Source organism: Drosophila gunungcola, assembly GCF_025200985.1.
Source record: "Drosophila gunungcola strain Sukarami chromosome 2L unlocalized genomic scaffold, Dgunungcola_SK_2 000008F, whole genome shotgun sequence".
Taxonomy (NCBI): Eukaryota; Metazoa; Arthropoda; class Insecta; order Diptera; family Drosophilidae; genus Drosophila; species Drosophila gunungcola.
In genome coordinates, this window is record NW_026453163.1 from 2,142,995 (window position 1) to 2,164,027 (window position 21,033).

At 41.5% G+C, this 21,033-nt stretch overlaps 7 protein-coding genes across 13 annotated transcripts in view; 3 read left to right on the plus strand and 4 right to left on the minus strand.

Moving 5' to 3' along the window:
• On the minus strand, positions 1-2,813 carry LOC128253284 (intraflagellar transport protein 52 homolog). Its single transcript, XM_052981570.1, has 3 exons — positions 2,565-2,813; positions 1,628-2,273; positions 1-672 (listed from the first exon to the last, which is right to left on the minus strand). The coding sequence occupies exons 1-3, from the start codon at positions 2,675-2,677 to the stop codon at positions 127-129; spliced, it is 1,305 nt and encodes a 434-aa protein (XP_052837530.1). The 5' UTR covers positions 2,678-2,813; the 3' UTR covers positions 1-126.
• A 6-nt stretch (positions 2,814-2,819) lies between these two features.
• Positions 2,820-4,494, plus strand: LOC128253293 (cytochrome c oxidase subunit 5B, mitochondrial). The gene is made up of 3 exons (XM_052981579.1): positions 2,820-3,012; positions 3,449-3,622; positions 4,142-4,494. Exons 1-3 carry the CDS (start codon positions 2,931-2,933, stop codon positions 4,246-4,248), a joined length of 363 nt encoding a protein of 120 aa, XP_052837539.1. The 5' UTR covers positions 2,820-2,930; the 3' UTR covers positions 4,249-4,494.
• An 84-nt stretch (positions 4,495-4,578) lies between these two features.
• Positions 4,579-5,407, plus strand: LOC128253292 (cytochrome c oxidase subunit 5B, mitochondrial). The gene is made up of 2 exons (XM_052981577.1): positions 4,579-4,907; positions 4,964-5,407. The coding sequence occupies exons 1-2, from the start codon at positions 4,724-4,726 to the stop codon at positions 5,245-5,247; spliced, it is 468 nt and encodes a 155-aa protein (XP_052837537.1). The 5' UTR covers positions 4,579-4,723; the 3' UTR covers positions 5,248-5,407.
• On the minus strand, positions 5,327-7,402 carry LOC128253283 (tRNA (adenine(58)-N(1))-methyltransferase non-catalytic subunit TRM6). The gene is made up of 2 exons (XM_052981569.1): positions 6,281-7,402; positions 5,327-5,714 (listed from the first exon to the last, which is right to left on the minus strand). The coding sequence occupies exons 1-2, from the start codon at positions 7,269-7,271 to the stop codon at positions 5,371-5,373; spliced, it is 1,335 nt and encodes a 444-aa protein (XP_052837529.1). The 5' UTR covers positions 7,272-7,402; the 3' UTR covers positions 5,327-5,370.
• Positions 7,403-8,065: 663 nt separating this feature from the next.
• LOC128253281 (equilibrative nucleoside transporter 1) lies at positions 8,066-10,039 on the plus strand. The gene has a single exon (XM_052981566.1). The coding sequence runs from the start codon at positions 8,466-8,468 to the stop codon at positions 9,840-9,842; it is 1,377 nt and encodes a 458-aa protein (XP_052837526.1). The 5' UTR covers positions 8,066-8,465; the 3' UTR covers positions 9,843-10,039.
• A 559-nt stretch (positions 10,040-10,598) lies between these two features.
• LOC128253288 (uncharacterized) lies at positions 10,599-12,452 on the minus strand. Its single transcript, XM_052981574.1, has one exon. The coding sequence runs from the start codon at positions 12,391-12,393 to the stop codon at positions 11,437-11,439; it is 957 nt and encodes a 318-aa protein (XP_052837534.1). The 5' UTR covers positions 12,394-12,452; the 3' UTR covers positions 10,599-11,436.
• Positions 12,453-18,471: 6,019 nt separating this feature from the next.
• The window catches only part of LOC128253271 (inactive dipeptidyl peptidase 10), a 39,258-nt gene continuing 36,696 nt past the window's right edge, over positions 18,472-21,033 (minus strand). For all 7 annotated transcript variants that reach the window (XM_052981546.1, XM_052981545.1, XM_052981547.1 and 4 more), the window contains one exon: positions 18,472-20,501. Coding sequence is in view for 1 of the 7 variants with exons in the window: in XM_052981547.1 (XP_052837507.1) it covers positions 20,448-20,501 (54 nt within the window). In the remaining 6 variants the exon portion in view is untranslated. The remainder of the gene's footprint in view (positions 20,502-21,033) is intronic.

Below are 21,033 nucleotides of genomic sequence, written 5' to 3' on the forward strand. Positions count from 1 at the left end.
TTTACATAAAACAGACCAGGTTTTCAATTTTATATTTTATATTTTATATTCACATAATTCTGGTTCTGCTGATTGGCCCGAAAATGGCTGCGCGGAATGTGCCGCCGTGCGGGTAATCGGAGCGTCCTAATCCTCCGCATATGGCCTGTAACTGACAATCTGGCGCGCCACGATGTTGAGTATCTCTCGAGCGGCCATATCTTGGCGCTCGTCCACGATGGCGGTGATTCTGGCGCACTCCTTCACATAGTTCTCCAGTTCCCGCGGGTTGAGGGACCTCCTCTGGGGTTCCTTTGACTGCAGTGCCTGCAGGCACTGGCCGGTCATGTGCGCCAGTTGGGATCGAGCTCCGCTGAAGGTCTCGTCGAGATCGTACAGCTCCAGCGGCGGAGCGGGCGGCTCGCTGAAGATGGGCGGAAACGTGGCCAACTGGAGGCTGGGCAGCGGGATCTCGAACTGAGGCTTGATTATCCTCAGCGGCTCGTACTTAACGTGCAGTTGCTCGTACGCATCGATGACCTCCTTGAGCAGGTGGTTGCTCAGCGCACACAGCTTCATGTCGAACATCTGCTTGAAGTCTGTGGGCATCTCCGTTCCGATCGAGTCAATGAGGCAGGCTCTGGGCATGTCGGCCAGGAACGCCAGGTCGGTGAAGTGTTTGTTGTCGCTGAGCTGAGACAGATATTGACAGGTTTAGAACTGGGAGGATATTTGAAAATTTATAATAACAAATGTTTCCTTAAACTGCATAGAAGTATTAAAAACAAGAATTTTGTATGAGCATAACTAAAAAAAAGAAAATACCAAACAAATTTAAGATAATATTAACACCATAAGTAGAATTGATAAAAACTTTATTTTGAGATGCAAAATATCAATGCTTTATTTAATAAAAAAAATAAAATAAAATTAGCTGAAGTTTATGTACCCGTGTAGCTATTGCAAAAACAAAATATTCTTTAAAACATCTTAGTTTCGACTTGTAAGCGTAAATGCTTAAAAACATTAAAGCTATGATTATTTTCAGCTCAAGTATTCGTTTGTTGCTGTGGCACCTATATGACATCGTTTTCCGATTTAAATAAAATTAAAAACGTAATTCTGAAATAATAAACCATTGCTATATGCAAAAGAAATACAAAACTTTAAAAACTATTTCTTTTATAAAATTCCAATGGTTTCCACCTATATAATATGGTTGTCCGACTTTAGTCAAATTTAAAGAGTAATTTTGATATTATAAACCATTACTGTATCTCGAAGAAATAAAAAATTAAAAAAAAGGCAAAGCTATAATTTTATTTCTTTTTTTTCCCCGATTGTTCCTTTGGAGCTAATATAGTCGTCCGATTCGTCTCGTTCCGACTTATATACTACCTGCAACAGGAAGTCATCTTTTGGGAAAGTTTCATACAGTTAGCTTTAAAGCAAAAAACAAAAGTTTGCGTAGAAACGGACAGACGGTGCTGATCAAGAATACATATAGTTTGCAAACTTATGACAAATTCTATATGAAATCCAAACGAAACCTTATATAAATTGCATTGAAAATGGATTGAAATCCTTTAATTTTTAAACTAAGTTGGAAAATATAAAACAATAAGTTCTTGTTTGTTGTTTTACTGACCTCCACGTCATTGAAATCCAAATGGCTGTAGCTGATCTCGTCTCCTCCAAGCAGCTTTAGCAAGTACTCAAATATCGCATCGTTGGTCTTGTCCTGTAAATACTTGTCATGCCAAATGTAGCCCGAGCCCAAAGCTAGGATCTTTCCACCTTTCCCATTTGTAAAGTAGCCTGCTAAGGGGCGATTGAAGGGATACACTACTGGACCCGTGGTCAGCAGGACATTCGCAGGCTCGGATACGTTCAAAGTGGCCCCATACGGATATTGAAAGTGTATCTTGTACTTTTCGTCACTGAAATCGTAGTCCACCTTCTCGATGTCCACCTTAAGGAGGTGCCGCCACATGGACTCACAGACAACACCGCCCCCCACGATGCACTCCTTGGGATGGAAGTTCCTGTAGTAATGCGGTCGCACCACGTTGTCCCCGTTGATGTAGATCCCGTACTGCTCCAGGAAGAAGTTCACGTTGGTATTGAACTCCGGCTCCCCGCCTTCGCCCAGGAGCACCAGCAGACTGCCTCCCTGCACCTCCACGAAGTGTTTCAGCACCTCGAATTCGTCCTCGGTGAATCGGTCCTGGGGTCCGGCGAGCACAAAAACTTTTACCCGGGCAAGGCGATCCTTTCTTAGCTCCGCATCGTTTCTGCGGATGGGATGTGCTTCATTAAAACTTAAGTTCTTAATTTTGTTTATTTCAAAACATTTAAAAAAAGGCCAACAACAATTTCATTAATGTACATGTAAGGGGCCAATATATTTATTTCTATTAAAATTCTTAAATGTGTGTCGTGCAATACGAAGGATTGAAAGCACCACAGTTGTTAAAATTCCTTCTCTTTAATAGTGTTCTTTTGGAATTAATTGATTTTAACGTTAAACTTGGTAGGTGACAAAGAACGGTAGTATATATGACGTAGTTTTCTGCGACACTGACTGTTCAACGTTCCAATTGACCTTCAGCTTGCGATGCAGCATTTTGTAGTTGTCCGATACTTGAAAGCGTTCATTTTTGGATGTATCAAAGCAGATAACCGGCTTGTTGGACATTTTCCTTGCAGTTTAAGAAAAGTTTATAATTACTTGTTTTGTTTTTACCGTTGGTTGCCCGGCAACGCGGTGTCGCCCCCTAGCGGACCGGATGGCAACGCCGCGATGTCAATAAAACTAAATGCGGCGTTTTGCAACACCTAACTTTGGAAGATTGTCGCACACTGTCCTTAAGTCTCCCTGTGTGAAAAATTACGAAAGAATTTTTGGTGTTCACGCTTAAAGACCGACCGAAATTTTCGCAAAACGAACAATGGCATCGATCTGTGGACGCATGGCGCTTCGTACCGCCGCACGCCAGAATGTTGCCTACACGCCCGTGCGCTTCTGCAAAAGTAAGTGGAGCAAACCTAGAAGGAAATCCCACGGACAGCTGCTTTTCGGTCACGTTCGCCAAATTGGCGGACATTCTGGGCTGGAATTGCATAACTATGGAGCGCTGGTGGGTAAAACACCACGGCGTTGCACCCTGTTGCCCGGAAAGCTGCAGTTTTGGGTCCCGAGAAAAGTGCCACTCGAAAGTGCGAGGTTATGTAATAACTATGCGCAGGGAAATGTGTGACTTATGGCCGGAGAGGGGGAAGCGGAAAGGCAGTGCGGAGTCAGCCACTCCACGGAAGCTGGCCGGGATCGGCTTTCCTGCTTGCCACTAGTAACGCCGCTGCTGGCTCTGGGGCGTCTACTGTTTATGTAACCAGCCGCCCAGCTGACGGACTAATCGCTTATCAATTTACGGCTAATTTCCTACACTCTCCTTTCTCCGCCTTGCAGTGATGAACGATCCCATGGAGCACGCCACTGGTATCGAGAAGCGCGAGCTGCTGCTCAAGGCCGCCGGCAACGATAATCCCTTCGACATGAAGGTCTTCAAGCGGGGCGCCGGCACCAAGGAGAACCCCAACCTGATTCCATCGGCCTTCGATGCCCGCATCGTGGGCTGCATCTGTGAGTTGTCATAGGATTATAGCACAGTAGATATTCAGATTTTGGTACTGTATAGGTCCTTTTCATCCGCCTAGTTGTTTGACTCTAACGGCAAGTGCTTCTAATTCAACTTAATCACATTCACTTAGTTTTGGATTTTTCTTTGCGAAAATTGGAAAATTATAAATATTCACTTATTAATAAAAAAGAAAACGTCATTTAAACGAACTTTACTTTTAAATTTGTGCACAAGAAACCAGATCAGTCCTATTGTCAGTCGTATTTATTAAATAGATTTCATTTTGCTAAACTATTTATTTATTTTTGTTCTTTTGCTATTCGTCCAATGTTATTGCAAGTTGTTTTCCAAATAAAATTTAAACGTATTACTTAAATGCGAAAATTCAACTTAAAAAAATTACTTTTGTCCGTAAAAATTTTGAATTTAAGGCCAAACAAATTTCTTAATCGAATACTCAGTGCTATTATCCTGCCGCAAACTTTCTTTTAGTACTTTCTAACTCCCTTTATTCACCCTAGGCGAAGAGGATCAGACCTACGTGCAATGGATGTGGCTGCAAAAGGGCAACCAGAAGCGTTGTGAGTGCGGCCACTGGTTCAAGCTGGTGGAGAAGGCAGCTGTTTAAAGTTATTATTAATTAATTCAATAAACCAATTAATAACAAAAACACAACAACTACTAAGCTAAAGTCAACCATTTAGCTGTCCAAATAAACAAACATCAACCCAAAAAACCGAGATCCTAGAAAAAAAACGGGCGGCGCAGCTTCCATTTTTAGTTCTGTCATCTTAGTTTCGATTGCAACCGAGACGATGTGCTTAAGTATACACAATCGCTAAGAATAAAGGCATCAAAATGATTTCGTGCGAAAGTTGAAGTATTTCATTTACCAGAAACATTGGATGCCATATATTTAGATAGTTTTAATTAACACTTAAAAAAGCTCAAACGCGATTCGAATATTTTTCCTTGTTTTACTGCAAGCAGTAGGCGTCTCAAAATAGAATCAATCATTTTCGAGCTATCTCGCTTTAGTTTTATTTCTATCCTCTTACCTGGAGGTAAGAAATCAATTGAGTTTTCAGATAAACTGCAATACAATGTCGTCGTACATTTCGCGCATACTTAAGGCGCCGTCCACCTCTAAGCGCCTCATCTCGAACTTGATCCACCGCGAGGGGAAGCTTAACTCCTTACTGCGTCGCCTAGGATTGCAGCGCCAGGGCGGAGTTACAGCTGCCCCCGGACCGCGTCCCATATCCACAACACAGGTGCAAAAGTCTGGTAAGCGGCGGATAGGGCCATCTAAAAATCCTAAACTAGCTCATTTATCCCATCAGCGCTGATTGAGGACGAAGAACTGGCCACCGGCATTCAGAAGCGCGAGATGCTGTTGGCCAAACAGGGCTGCGAAGATCCCTGGGGATTTACCAAGATCATTAGGCGTGGCACGGGGAGGGAGAACGACCCCACAGTCGTGCCATCAGCATTCGATGCCCGCCTTGTGGGCTGCTTGTGCCTAGACGACCGCATGCCCAAGTGGATGTGGATCGAGAAGGACGAGGGACCGAAGCGGTGCGAGTGCGGCCACTTTTTCGTGCTGAAGAACGTGCCACCCGTCTAGATCGACTACAGAGCGCTGTACACGCACACCACAGACACACTAGACATGATCCTTGCCGGGCATTAAACACTGCATGATATTATCAAAACAAAGGCTTACATGTATTTCGCGGTCGCACAACAACTATCTTAGCGTATAGCCCGTCAGAAGGTATCCACTATTTCCGCTCATGTTCACTTCCGGATGGGTACGGTTGGGCAGGATCTGGTAGGAACGTAGCCAGTTGGAGGTCAGGTGCAGACCCGTGACCTTGCCTGAAGTCTTCAGTTCCATGTACGTCTCTTGCAGCAGCTCCTTGCAGGTGCTGAACAACACAACGGGTCTTGAGGGCTTGACGAGGGGCAGCAGGGCCTGGAGGATGCTAGACGGGTGCTCCTTCGCGGCCAACACCAGGCTGTCAAATCCGGTGTTCATTAATGCCGTGGCCCGCTTGTTCTCCAAATGCCAGCGGGGAGGTCCTTTGGTTCCTATAAAGAATGGGAGGATTGTAAAACTACGTTGATCAAAAGGTGCTTAAATATATTTAAATTGAAATCATTCAAATAAATTAATTTTAACCGTTTTATTTTGTATTTCCTTAATTGGCAACTGAACTAATTATTGTATGACTTAAAAAATATCTTTCGACAATAGCTAAGTCTTAAAAAAAATTTAAAAAGTTGTTATTTAGGTTTTACTACTCAAAATGTCGGTTTTCGAGTACTCTTCAAATTGAGCCTGTTATTCTCATTTAAAATATAAACTGTGAAACATGTTTTTTTCGCAACTACTTCAATTTGACTACAGTGGTCTGTTTTAAATTAATGATTGTGGTAAATCTAAATCTAAAAATTTTTTAACAACTAATTTATGCATTAGTTTTTTGTATTAAAGATTTATAATTATAAATTCAAAGGCTCTAAATAAATGTTATTATTCACATTGGCTTCCTTATGAATATCTTGAGTTTATCTTTCCCCGACACTGTTTATCCAGATGCTAACTTTGTACATATGCTAAAACATATTCATTAGGTTCCAAGTGAAATTATTACCTTCTCTCCCACTTTTAGACTCCTCCAGCTTGGGCTTCTTGGTGATCGGTTCGATCGCATCCGGCTGTTCTTCCGTTGGCGCCTCCGGCAGAAGTTCCAGTGCTTCTTCTCCACTGGGATCCACGGGCGGAAGACCAGTGGCCAACGCCTCTCCTCCTTGGTAGAACTCCCTCAAAACGGAGTACAGATTAACGGATACACAGCGCTGTTGCTGTTCCAGTGGCAGTTTCAGAGCCAGCAGAGACTGCTTCTGGGGCACATTTCCCGGGTGCATGTGCACCAGGGTGCCTTCCGTGCCCGCTCCTATGGAATTGAGCATGGCCGCCGGCAAGAGACCATTGGTGCCACTTTCGTAGAGCAGGTAGTTGCCGAAACCGCATACGCCCGAGTAGGAAATGATCTGCGACAGGGTGTCCACGCGAATACCCATCACCTTCTCCGAATCCTGGCGGTAGAATATGTCCAGCATCAGTCGGATTGTCGGCCGCCGGATCTGGACGAACTCAAAGTACTTCTTCTCCTTCTTCAGCAGGTACTTTTCCTGTGAGTACTCGGTGCGGTTGTGGAAGGTCTTTGAGTTCTCCACCAGCTTTTCGATGATCTTGCTGGAGTCATTGCACTCCTCGCGCAGCTGAGCAATGTCCTCCGGTTTAAGGGTCTGCGCTTCTCCGTCATCGCGGATGTCGCGATTATCCGCCCCACTGCTGGAGATTCCGAGGACTTCCCGCGTGCTCCTCAGCTCAGTCTCGCTGCAGAGCTCCAGCGTGTGCTGCCTCTGGGCTCCCCGCTTGCCAGGCTTCGTCTCCTTGACGCACATCTTGAACGTGGAACCGTAGGGCTGGCCCAACAGCGATTTCAGCTCCAGGGTCTCCTTGCCCAAAGTGGCTGTGGCGTCCAGACTGCCGAATTTCTGCAGCTTCGTGTACTTCTGACGCTGAATGACGATATAGTCGCCCAGTTGGATTCTGGGGGTGGCCTCCTCTGTGGCCATGGTCGCTATTCTATATTATAATTCCTATAAGCAACGTGTTTAGCTTAAAACAAACGAAAAACCGCTGAAGGAAGGCGGGTAAGAAGAAGAAAAGTATAGTGCTGGAAAACGGTAGTTCGGCAACCTTGCCACCTGTTGCAGATACTGAGAGTTATTTTATGAATAAATTTAGAAATTGTAAGTGACTGGCCAATTTACAAAATAATGGTAATTGTTTACTTAGCTAAGTCTGGAGATAAGCTTATTCATGTGGCAGCTCAGCAAATTATATTTATTAAAAAAAAACTTGCTATGGATCAACGGAAAATCTTTTAACTGTACAAAATATAAATTATTTGTTGTAATTGTGGAAGCAACTCGGTTTTTCACAAATTTGATCTGACGGCAAAATGGCAGTTGTAATCTTTTGAATACATTGAAGAATTTCCGACTGAAAAATAAGTAACAATAAATAAATTACTTTCATTTGTGATAAGGTTTGTTTAATTGTTTTATTTAGTTGCTAAGACAGCTATAAACGAACATGGCCGTGGACAAAAGGGACACAAAACCACGACCGCCCCAACTGCCAATTTAGTTCTTAAGCATTTTTATGTTATGTCCGGGGAATGAAGAATAAAATTAACTGAGAAAGGCTTAGTTAATATGTATATTCAAGTGTTTGATGAACTCCCGGCCCCCATTAACGATTACGAAATGAACAGACCGAGCCCATGTATGTGGTCACCCTCTGAAACCTCGCATATCTACGCCCATAAATTATAATTGTCAGCGGTGTGGCAACGCCCGCCGCCCGATCGAGTACAGCTGATACGTCTCGGCGATAATCTTCGAGTGCGATAACAGTACAAGAACGCGTGCCTTATGTGTATAACTATAACCTTTGATTTGATGCGATCTATTCTGTAATCACAGCCCGCGCAGTCAGTTCTCCGGGCACTGCAGCTAAGGGCTCCACGTGACCACTAATCCAGGCGTACCACCCGCAAGGAGGATAAACCCGAGACAGAGACCCGAAATTGGAGTGGCCTCTTACGAAGGCTGAAATCAAACCTTCCCGCCCACCTACCGGTTTTACGGCCCAGAAAACTGACCGCGCAAGTTTTCGGTTCTTGCATACGCCCCAATAACTGCTGTCGCCCGCATATTTAGAAACCTGAATCCGAACCAGATCAGAACAGTGGTCGCGCAGACATGGCGGAGGGTAAATCGGAGAAGTCGCCTTTTATTGGCCGGCAGCAGGCGGCGGTGACGCTGAATCCTTCCTGGGAATCCAAGCTGCCGCCTCACGACTCCAACGGCCAGGGATCCCAGTCGGTGCTGGGGAAGCTGGGCCTCCCGGCGCCCAAGGACAAGTACCTCATCGTGTTCTTCATATTCCTGCTACACGGCGTGGGAACGCTGATGCCGTGGAACATGTTCATCACCGCCAAGTCCTACTTCGAGGACTTCAAGTTTGGGCCCAACAACACGGTGGCCACCGACGTGAGCTACCGAACGCACTTCATGCAGAACATGGGCTTCGCCTCGCAGATTCCCAACCTGGTCTTCAACTGGCTGAACATCTTCGTCAACTTCGGCGGCGACCTGACCAGTCGGATCGTGTACAGCATCATCTTCGAGATGGTCATCCTGCTAGTGACCATTGTGTTGGCCATGCTGGACTCGTCCCAGTGGCCGGGCGCCTTCTTCTGGACCACTATGGTGTGCATTGTGCTCCTGAACGTGTGCAACGGCATCTACCAGAACACCATCTACGGGATTGTGGCCTCGCTGCCCATCAAGTATACGGGTGCCGTGGTGCTGGGCTCCAACATCAGCGGCTGCTTCACCACGGCCATGGCCCTGCTTTGCGGCGAGATTTTCGACTCGAAGAGGACCTCGGCCATCTACTACTTCGTCACGGCCATTCTGGTGCTATTGCTCTGCTTCGACACCTACTTTGCCCTGCCCCTGAACAAGTTCTTCCGGCACTACGAGACCATCAGCCGGAGCAGCGAGAAGAAGTCGGACTCCAAGCAACAGCTGAACGTGCCCTACTGGCAGATCTTCAAGAAGGCCTCGCCGCAGCTCCTCAACATCTTCCTTACGTTCTTTGTGACGCTCTCCGTGTTCCCGGCAATCCAGTCAAACATCCACCGCTCGGACCCGGACTTCATTGTGGGCCCAAATTACTTTACCCTCTTCACCTGCTTTATGACCTTCAACGTGTTCGCAATGCTGGGAAGTTTGACGACGTCCTGGGCCCAGTGGCCGGGTCCAAGGTTCCTGTGGGTGCCGGTCGTGTTGCGCCTGGTGTTCATACCCCTGTTTGTCATGTGCAACTATGCCCCGCCGGACAAAGTGCGTGCCCTGACCGTCTTCATCGACAACGATTGGGTCTACTGGGGCATCGCGATCGTAATGGCCTACAGTTCCGGGTATCTCAGCTCGCTGGGCATGATGTACGCCCCGCAGACGGTGCACGCCAAGTACCAGACTACGGCCGGAATGTACGCAGCTGCCATGCTGATCACGGGCATCTTTTCCGGAGTGCTGTTCTCGTATCTGGGCCCATATTTTGTCATTTAGTCTTACATACAGACTTTGTTCGTATGACACTTACTAACAATTCACTTCATTGTTCATTGATTAACACGTATTTGACCCATTATATTGAATTTAGTTTTGCGCTCAAGACCAGTTCTGGGACCTGGCCAGTTGGTTTCGTTTTAACCAATCATTTATACACTTTTTATTTAATAAAGTTTTTCAATTTCTATTTTAAATATGATTTTTACAAATATAATGGTACAAATTTAATCAACAAATTACCTTTTGCCCATGGGAAAATTGTGCCGACAACAGAAAAGAACTCAAAGAGTCTGACAATTGGGTCCTAATTGATGTATATGTATCAATTAGACAGGGGTCTAACAAGTCAATGGAATATTTGGTTCGTTTTTATCACAGCTTCATCCGGCTGACTGAAATAATAAACTTTATTTCGTACTGACACAAATATATGTACAGTGTACACCCAATCATAATAAACATTTATTTAGTGCAGTCTTTAAAGAGCACACCGAACGCATCGAAAAATAATAGTAGGGCAAACAGAAATCCTTAATACCCTTAAGAAAGGAAAGTTGCTAAAAATAATATCAATAATAAAAAAAAAATAATTACCACTGCCATTCCTTATATATATATACTCTACAAATTGACAGCTATAACTTTATGTAATAAAAAAAAAAACTGTTATAGCAGAGATCCATTAAAACAAACATTTACACATACAGACATTTACGACTTAGCAAACTAAAATAAATAAATTAAATTTTACTTAATATACTTGTGATTTTAGAACTGGTTTTTCAAAACTTATGAACTTTTGGAGCAGTCTTTTTATATGTGGAAGTAAAAAAGTGACAAAGGAAAGATAGGATACATTTTTTAAAACATGTTTATTTTTATCAAACAATAATTTTATTTAACACAGTCATATACAGATTAATCGCGAACTGTAAAAGCTATCAACAAAAAACCATTAAGCTACAAAATCTTGCCGATCGGGCTACTTTATCATAAAGCAGCAAGAACGGTTATGGAAAATTAGATAAATTTTGCATTCGAATAAAATTATGCATATCTCTATGTTTTCTGCCTTACATGATGTTATAACGTATACCGGCTATTTCGTGATCGCAGATTGAAAATCCTATATTAGCCAAACTCCCTAGTCGATTTTCGGTACGAAAGGGTACTAAGCTTCGGCTTTCCAAAGTATGTTTCCGTTATCGTTTTATTAAGGGCTACCGGAAAAACTTAAAAAAATTACGGACACATTAAAAACGAATAACACAAAACGACTATAATATTTTATATTTGAAATACTTGGTATGGTATCTGCGGAAAAGTTTAATACTCTTTGCAAGAGTAAAGTAAACAATTATTTGGTGTAGCTTTCAAAAACTGATCTGATTGTTTGAACGTGGCGCCGAAAACTTATTGGTAAACAAAAATAACAAGCCTTATCTGCGAAGACACATAATTACCCCAAGGAGCAGCTGGTAACAGATAAACATATCAGTTCCATTTGTCACTTGGATGACGTCTAGTACCTATTTAATTATATACAGGGGCAAACATGGGGGTCAAGATTTGACGAAGATCCCCTGCAATCTCAAGGTGATTTCTTATCTCCGCCCTGCGGATTCGACAAGAAGTACATGATCTTTAGCAGCTCGTTGAACTTTGGTGTGTCCCTTGGGTGGCGCTTCTCAAGGCCTGCAATCTGCTCGAGGGCCACCTCCACATCCACCACGTTGCACAATATAGATTGCAGGCGCTTGGGAAACTTACCCACGGATTCCGCCACACGCTTTCGCGTCGTGTCCAGCATGGCCAGCTGATTCTGGGGGCTGATTTTGTGGTAGCTGACCACAAGCTGGGTCAGTTGAGGCAGGCTGTCGGCCAGGGGGAACCCATAGTCCTGGGCATCCGACAGGCCGAGGCGCTGCAGTCGTTTGCTGCCCTCGGCCTGCAGAATAGTCGCCTCCACCGGATGTCGGTTCGAGGTGAGGTCCAAGTGCTTCAGAGGCAGCTGTTCCAGCAGCTCAGCCAGGTATACGCGTTCCACGGAGCACTCGGGCGCCACCAGGGATTCCAGGTTCGCCAGACCAGCGATATGCTTCCCCGTGACGTAGGCGCTGGAAACGCTCAGGCTGCGCAGCCGGCGACAGCTTTTGGCGATCGTGTTGATCATGCTGTTGTTCATGCTCTCGTCCGCGATGCAGAGCTCGCGGAGATTGCTGTAGTCCCTGCGCAGGTAGAACGCCAGTTCAGGTCTCATCAGGTGGCGACCCAAGTACGAGTCGAAGGCCTTCTTGTGCACGTTCCATATGTACAGCTCCTCCATCGCCGGGCTTGTAAGCTCGAAGAAGTATACATAGTCCTCCTTGCAGAGCGGCTCCAGCATGGAATCGGATACGGAAACCTTCCGGTAGCGCGGCTTGCGCCACACAATCAGGCAGAGGAGCTCCTGGAATCGCGGTGCCAGTCGTGCCATCTTTATCTGCTCCACTAGGGGCAGGAACTCTAATATGTTGCACACGCAGTCATCGTTAAGCCTCTCCATCATAAATACTTTGCTAAAATATTGTAGTAAAAAGATGTAAATATTTTACTGAAGAACAATGTGACCAGCCGTCTAGTACCTGAAAATACCGGCTAAAAAAAATATACTGGAAAAATCAAAATAAACATTAAATTTGGCGCCAATTAAAATCTATTTGAAAATACAATCTTGAACCAACAAATTCCTAACAATTAAACTTTAATTGTAGTGTTCAACTTAACATCTGATATATTCGGTAGTAGAGTTGGGTGTGAGTGAACAATAAAGAGTTGTTCACTTAATTAATCTTTTTGCTCACTTTTTCAGTTGCTCAGTTACCGAGTTAAGCATTTGCTTAAAGAAAGTTATTCGCTCAATTGTCGTATTTGCTGACTTGTTCTTTCCTTATATTTTTTAAATAAATATGTATATGATTTCAATTAAGACAGTATAAAAACAAACAAAATTGTCAGCAAGTGAAACATGTGAGCAAACTTGGTCAACTGAACAACTATATAACTGAGCAAATGAGCATTGAGGAACTGAACAACTGAACAAGTGAACAAAGTGAGTGAGTTTGTTCACTCAATAAAAAGTGAGCAGCAACTTGTTCACCAAAGTGAGCGAGTTTACCCAACACTATTGGGCAGCACTGTTGTACAGTTTCTAGACACTTTGGATTCTACTTAGCTACGTACCTTAGTACTACGTATACCATTTTGTATTTCTTTTTAGTTTACCTAGTTAGTTACATAGCTATAGCTATACCATAGCAAAGTACTTGGAGAATTGTGTACAATAGTAGTTTGAAATTTTGTTAGCTGAGTACCGGGTATCTTAGAGTCAGGGACTACAGTCGACTATAGCTTTATTTTTTGTTTTGATCTGAAACAAGTCCTTAACATTTTTTGAAACTGACAAACGACACGGACAAATTTTGTGTTTATTAAATATACGAAAAAAAATGTTAATGAATAGCTTTTGAACGGAGCATCGGATCCAATTTGTTTTCATTCGACGCGTATTTTGAAAAAAATTTAAACTGTTAAAAAGAATAATATTTTACCAACCCAAGCTCAAGTACACCACTTAAAAATTGTTATGTCCCTTTTACCACCCTTTCTCTTGAACAAATTAATTTTCCTTAAGTCCTGGTATGCAATCCTTAATCATTTAGCGATACCTTTCGATTGGTGTATTATCGTTACGATCGGACCATCACAGCAGATTTTCAATTCTACGGGTATAATAGTAGTCTCCAATGCACATTATCTTGGTGCCCATCGTCTTTGCATATCATAAACTGTCGTCCTTAGTGATAAGTTATTTGGGCAATTGAAAGTACGGGGCGCTGCTCGTTCTTAGTGTTGACCCTGCACCTTTCTTTAACGTAAGCCCCAACCTCTCTATGTATGTCATTTGTATAAATAAATTGAAATATAATACCTTAAATGGTTTGATTTTATTTTTGTACTACAGATCCGCATTTATCTCCTCTGAAAACAATTCTGTTGAAAGTTTCTGCTTTCGCTCTGGCAGCAAACGGAAAACTTTCCATATGGCCTGTGGCCCAAACCGCCTTGCATACGTATCAATTAACATTTTGAGTGGGTTTCCATGTTGAGCTGTCACTTTTATGCGCTTCATGCGGCATCTCCAGCCCCCAGAACTGCCCTCACTAAATCGAAAGCTCCCAAACCCAATTCCAATTTCTCCGCCTGACTGTTTCCGTTTGCCTTAGTATGGGGCTCACATGATTTGCGCGTGACCATGCGAAATGTAAATTATTTATGTACCGTACGTCCGAATAGAAGGCATTATCCTGAACCAGTATCGAGGTCTGTTATTCTTGGATAGGCGGCAGGCAGAGTCGGAGTCGATTTCTACGTTTCGGTCCACAACAGCGCAAAAATAGCAAACTGTTGGAGAGACCCATGTCAGGAAATGGGACAGCAAATGATTGGCATTAGCGGCAGACGGGCGGGAGGCAGTAGCGGAATAGATGGTGTGCCCAGAATAACGAATCGGCACAAAAAACTAAAGCAAACACTTAAAACTTACATTCCAGCTATGGTATATGCCGTAAATTGGAAACGATGCAGAAATTAGGTCATTGAACCTACATCATGTATGTAAGCTGTCAGCCGACACCTTTTTTGATTACATACGAGATTGTTCTTACATTTTACAACAAAATTAAAATTAAAATGTATAAAATTGGGGTGTTTTCACAAGGCACAATTCATATTTTAACTATTCAGTATCAGAAATCACTGCATAAATTATATAATGACGTGTCCTGACACACGTGATTCCGAACTCGGAGTGGGTGGTCCCATACCCCCACCGATGTCCTTCTCGACCGTTTTGGGTTTCCCGATTTAAGTGGGTGGCACTTTGTGCCGGACATTTCCATTGTTCCGGCTCAATTATAAGGGTGATTAGAGATGGCGGCCATGCCATCCTTGCAATACACACCATATTTTCATATTTACTCCCGGTAACCGAGGGCCAGGTAATTAGGTGGTTGCTGAAATCGCTCCGATAAATTATTAGCTGCCAAAACGAGGTCTTTAAAACTTGCCACCTTTTTGGCTTCGGATCATTGGACGGCAAAGGCAAGCAGAAAGAAAAATAAATGTGTAAAGCGGCATCAAATATGCAACACTTTTTCTTGTTCAGCGCCTTGGCAAACAATTGGCCAATTAAGTCGAAAGTTTGCCTGCCCTAAGTGGGAAGGCATCAGCCCAGAACCCCTCTTCTCCAGCCCCCTTTTGGCCCTCGTCCATTGGCCCCAACTGATGGCCATTGCATGCCAAGCGTACATATTCCGGCCATTTGCGTGCCGCCTATTAGCCCGTGGCCCGTATCCAACAAAGGGGCGTGGGAAGAAGGTTTGGGGGCGGGTTGCTGCAAGTCGTGGCTGGGCTTATGCAGGTGGCCAAGCCGGACTTTTCTACGGCGCACACTTACACATTTTCCGACTATTTTCTTTGGGGACCTGAGTGCATTTTTTCAGTGTTTGTTTGGACTCTAGAGGTGAGGATTTGATTTAGTTGCCCAATAGACAGGAGGAAATTGATCGAAATTTTAAACAGTGTTGGATGTGGGGAAGTATGGAATTGTATAATGTGGGATTACTAGAAAGGTTTGATTTATGCTAGCCGGATTATCTTAAGGCAAATACCTATCTAGGCACATTTGGGCAAAGTATTACCCTTTTTAGGTCCTTATTTTTAAAATTTAGGGCCTTTGGATAAAGTTTAAATCATTTGGTTTTTCCTTTAAACTATGGCCACTGTGTTTGTGTGATATAGTCGTTTGATTTTTATCAGGGACCGAAAAAAATCATTATTTATTATTATTTAGGCAAAAAAATCACGGTCATGGAAAGCTCTATCTATTTCCATTCTCTTTCTTCGACAATCGGTATATATTCAATGTTATATTCAAAATATATCCAGTTCGAGTTTAATTTTGAAATCTGTATTCAGATAACTTTAAAAATGAGACGCAAGCTTGCGCAACAACTTTAGGATAGACACACACAACTTAAGAAAAGTAGGTAAAGTACTTACAATTTATAATGAAATCATTTAAAGTGAAATTAAAATTACTATTCAATAAATAAATTTAAAACATGCTTAAAATAGGTAAGAGCAAAAAAACATTTTGCTTCAGGCCGATAAAAGTATAATCATTCATTATTGTTAAAGGTGTAATATGAAGAACTTTCTTACCTCATTGTGACGTGCTTTCTTTGAACAAAAACATTATAAAAGTAATCAAAATATTATAATAAATGGGAAAAAACACAATGTTGTGTTAGTTTCCTTTTTTTGGCTTTTTATGACTTCATTTATTTTGGTTGTTTTCGTTTTCACAATTTCCTTTACTAAATGCTTTTCGAAATTATTGAACGTCTCAGCTAATTAAGTCAATGTTATTACATATTAATTTTAAATTCATATTATTATATTGGATAGTTTGGTTTTTGCTTCATGGAAGAGAAGAAACTTTTTGGATCACAAAGGTTTGTTTTCGCTATTGGCTTAAGATTTTTTTCAAACGCTCTTTAACGAAAGGAGCAAACAAAGTATTCGTATTGAGCTAACCTTTTTAAAGCTTATTTACATCAAACAACAAAACTAACAACTTTTAATCGATTTCGTTGGTTTTAGGCTTAGGTTAGGCTAGATTTCCATCTTTGCACATTAGCCTTCGGAGCTCTTCATAAGGAGTTTCTAGATTAGTTTTAATATTCTTTCATTTAGTTTACGGTAAGGCTGAAGATAGAGTATTAAAATTGTTTGTTGTTTAAGAGTAAAAGTTGTTTATAAAATATATTTATCATATATCAAAGTATAGTTATTTAGTTATGCATAGGCGTATATTACAGTTTACCATTTTTACAGAGTCGCTCGCTCAGGAGTCGAGCTTTATTTGAGCTTACAGTATTTAAACAATACAGAGTGTTGTTTTTTTGGTTTTTTTTGCTTTTACATGGTTTTATAGGTTTTAACTCGAATAATGCAAACGCTCGATCCTCTAAACGAACTAAACTACCATATCCGCATGTGTATACATATTTATTTAAGTTGTTGTGTATATAATTAGGTATATATTAGCTTGTATAATTACTATATGGTATTTGAGTCAATATTCACTATGTCGTATGTGTGTTTATTTATATATTGCAAATTTCGTTAATCCTCTACAGCGCGTTGCTACATTTCGTATTTTGTATATATGTTTATTAAATTATTCCCGCACGTCTCATTGGTAATTGGTCCTTAGTACACTACATTGAAAGCATTTAAATGTTTTTGTTTTCAGTATTTCCTTTGCTTTCGAGCCGTTTCAATTTGCCTAGCTTCGACACAGCATCGCACTTACAGCTTCATCTCTGAGAGTGGGGTTAAATGGGGCTAGGCCCATTTAAAGCAAACACCTTTATACTTTTTTATTTGTGTTTCAACAGGGCGGGACCAGGAACAGCAGCTGGCCTTTTACAGCCCCTCTTACAGACGACCTTTTCGGCTAAAAATAGGCGCGTTCGCACAGTCGCACGCCCCCAACACACCCACATCCACACCCACTGGGCAGGTGTGGATATGGTGGCACCTGTGCGAGTTAATTGTGGACAGGAAAACCTGCGGCTTAGCCAAACATTGGCAGGCGTTCTGGTAGCGTCTAAAAACGCGACGTAAAAAGCTGAAACCGCCAGCGCAGCACATAAAAGTGTCAGGCAGACATAAATTTATGTTGGCTTGCAATTTCCCGACACCAGCACACATCACTGCCTACCTGAGGCTGTGGAATGGAAAGGGGTTCCGGTGTAAGGACGAGTTAATATTTTGTGGAGCCACACTAGGGCCAACGCGGCTTTATTATTAAAATTGCCCTGAAAGTTGGGGGAAACTCTAGACCGCTGGGATTGCTATACCGCGCAGCAGAAAACGTAAACGGATATACACATATTTATAGAAATTTAGTGGGAAATAAAGCAGTGATGTGCATTGGGATCTTGAACAGATTGTATGGCTTATATGGCAAAATAAAGTAATACGCTTGTGTGCCAATTAGCTGTCATATAAAAAACAGTTCTGAAGGAGCTTGTATACTGAAAGTTAAATCTTCAAATGAGAATTTTAAACATAAGTGTGCACCGTTAGACCGTTGTTGTTCAAATTCTAGTTAAGTACTCGAGTATTCTTCTACTCGCTCTAATCGGCCAAGCCAATGTGACATACGTTTGTATTGATTTATTGCACCCATCAATAAAACACATATATAATTGCCAGAGCCAGGTTCATTTAAAACATAGTACAACATGATGCAAGTCCACATCTCTTGGAAAAATATCTTGCTCAGCCAACATAATTATGAGTCGCAACTGAGCCTGACTTTGGCGACGGTTTTCAAAAAGTGTGCCAAATATCTAATTAAAGTAAATCCTTGCACTGCCATTTTCTGGGATTGACATGAACGAAAGGAAAGGGGTTCAAAATGAGATTTTCTCGAAATGTGCGATGCGGTGTTATCTGCTTTTCCTCAGCTCCCTCTTTTATGTTTTATACCTCTTTGAGCATTGCTTTTATCCCATTTTATGTTTAGTGTGTATCGCAGCTATTTTTGACCTTTTTCTCATTTTTGTTTGTTATTTTAATTCACATTCGCTTTATCAACTATTTATGTTCGGTTTTAGTTTAAATTTCCACTAACGCTACTATATTGCCACTACTCTTTGGTTTTTCTTTATGCAAATTAATGGCAAACAAAACGAACAAAAATTCGAAAATAACTCTATTAAATATTATTGCGCTACTTACATGCATTAATACTATTTAATTGGTTGTTTGATTTAAAATTTTTGTGGAGTTTTCATTTTCACATATAATCCTCCCTTTAACTTTACTTTGGCCATTTCATAATATTTTTTTTTTTTCTGAAAAAGAAACTATGTATATTAGTATACATATACTTGAAAGTATTTTGAAACAACTGTTTGTGTCGAAGGCTGTCTGAAATGCACTTCAAATATTTATGTTGTTTTCATTGCATGGTTTTTATATCGTTTGATTTAATTAAACATTACTGCAAACGAATTCTTTTACTTCCTTTGAGGCTTGGCCCTTCTTTCAGACAGTGTTGAGTTTTATTCTGTTCTTTTCGGGCAGTAACTTTTGTGATGAAATTTACGAGTAACGAAAATCAAATTTAAATCGTAATTTAATCTATTCAAACAGGGACTTCAATTTATTTAAATTGAATGCATATTTAATTTTGGAATGAGTTTAGTACACAAATGTTCAATTCAATCATCCGGTCTTTCAACAGTTTGCAAATCCAGACTCAATTATGAGCGAAGTCCATAAATTTAGTCGCAATTTATGGGCCAGTTTCCGCCCCCCTGTAAGCCAATATAAATTTTGGAAAACTTTCCCTTGGCAAATGATAAAACCGTTTGACTATCAGAAAATGTCATGTAGAACGCTGTCAGCTTTGATTTATGCTGGTTGTTTCCGTTCAAGCAGAGCAGTTTGAACCTCAGCTGTTTCACGTGTAGCGTTTTCAATAAATTAGTTTTTCAATTTTATTTCGGTTTGCTTCATTGAAAATTTATGCAAATAATGAATAACCAAAAAGTAAGTGTATCCTTTACAAGACGACTATCCAAATAGTCGTGCGCAGTTATAATAATAAATTATTCCAGTACTTAAAAAATAAAAACAAAAGGATCGGAGTGAGAGCAATACATTACAAATTTTTAATCAGGAAATCCGATAGATCTATTACCTATTTTTCATTGCAAACCGTTTCAAAACCGTTTTGATTTTTCTGTTATTCTCTTAATTTAAGTCTTAAGTTCATAAAAAGAAAAGGAAATTGTAGTAAAATACTTTTTGCTCATTCTAACTATAAATGAAATTCATTTATAATTAATATTAAAAAATAAAAAATATTGATAAAATAAGAAAACGCTAAAGTACTGAATGTTTGGGTGCTGTCAGGGCATTGAAATGTCACACCTGTCACCGGAGAAAAGCGGCATGTGTAAATTTTCATTGCCTACTTTTGTGCGTGCTCTCTCTGCGATTGTGCTTGTGTTTCCGTGTATGTGATTCGCTTTCTCTTTCTGTGTATGTGTGTCGGAGTCTGTGCCTGTGTGAGTTATGTTTTCACAACCGTGTTGATTTTGTTCGCTTTGTCTGCATGCATATACATACATTGGTTTGTTTGTTGTTTGTGCTTCTTTTTGTGCACACTTACTCGGCATTTCGCTTTCGCTGCTGCTGTTTTCCTTATTAATTTTACACAAAATGCCATTTAACTTAGTTGTCCTTGCTGGTGTTGGTGCTGGTCGGCAATTTGAGTTGCCATTTAACAGCTATGTGTGTGTGAGTGTGTGTCTGTGTTCTGTGGGTGTGTTTATGATAAATCACATTTAATGCAATTTGCAAAAGCATTTCGTTCGCACGTTCCGGTTGAAGTTTGTTATGTTCCATACTTTTGTTATCAGAATTACGTTGCTTATATTTTATTCTGGGTGTTGCTGATTCCATAATTCATGTTTATTACTGTTGCATATCGCCGCCATTGCCCAGACCAGCCTTCGATTCCGGCGGCACCTGTTGTTGGAAAGTAGAGAGTGTTCCGTTAGTCCACCACATTGAATAGGGTTATTTTGTCTACATTAATCGACAGACAGCATAGATAGAATGAAAGTGGAATAGGAATTTGTTAGACGGACAGTGGGTCTAGGTTTAGGTGGAATAGTTAAGCACAATCAAGGCATAAGCAAACATTTAGGTAAATTAGCAAGTTTAGGTGTGTGTATAACGTGTCTGGGGTGTGTATATAGCCTGCGTAAAGGAAAACACATCGAGCAACAACAAGTCCCAACGAAATGCACGCAAGCCCACTCGCAAACGAACGCCAAAGGATACATACATATGTGGGACATCCAAAACAATTTGTTTGAATCAAACAGAGGATCAACGTGAACTCAGGGCAAACGCAAAAACAAATTCAAGGCGAAACTTTCGGAATAGTAATGGAAAAGAAACTGGCAAACGGAGGAGAATAGTACAACCTATAAGAAAAACTTGCAGCAGGCAAGAGCCAAAAATAATCCAAATGAAAGACCAACCAAAAACTAAT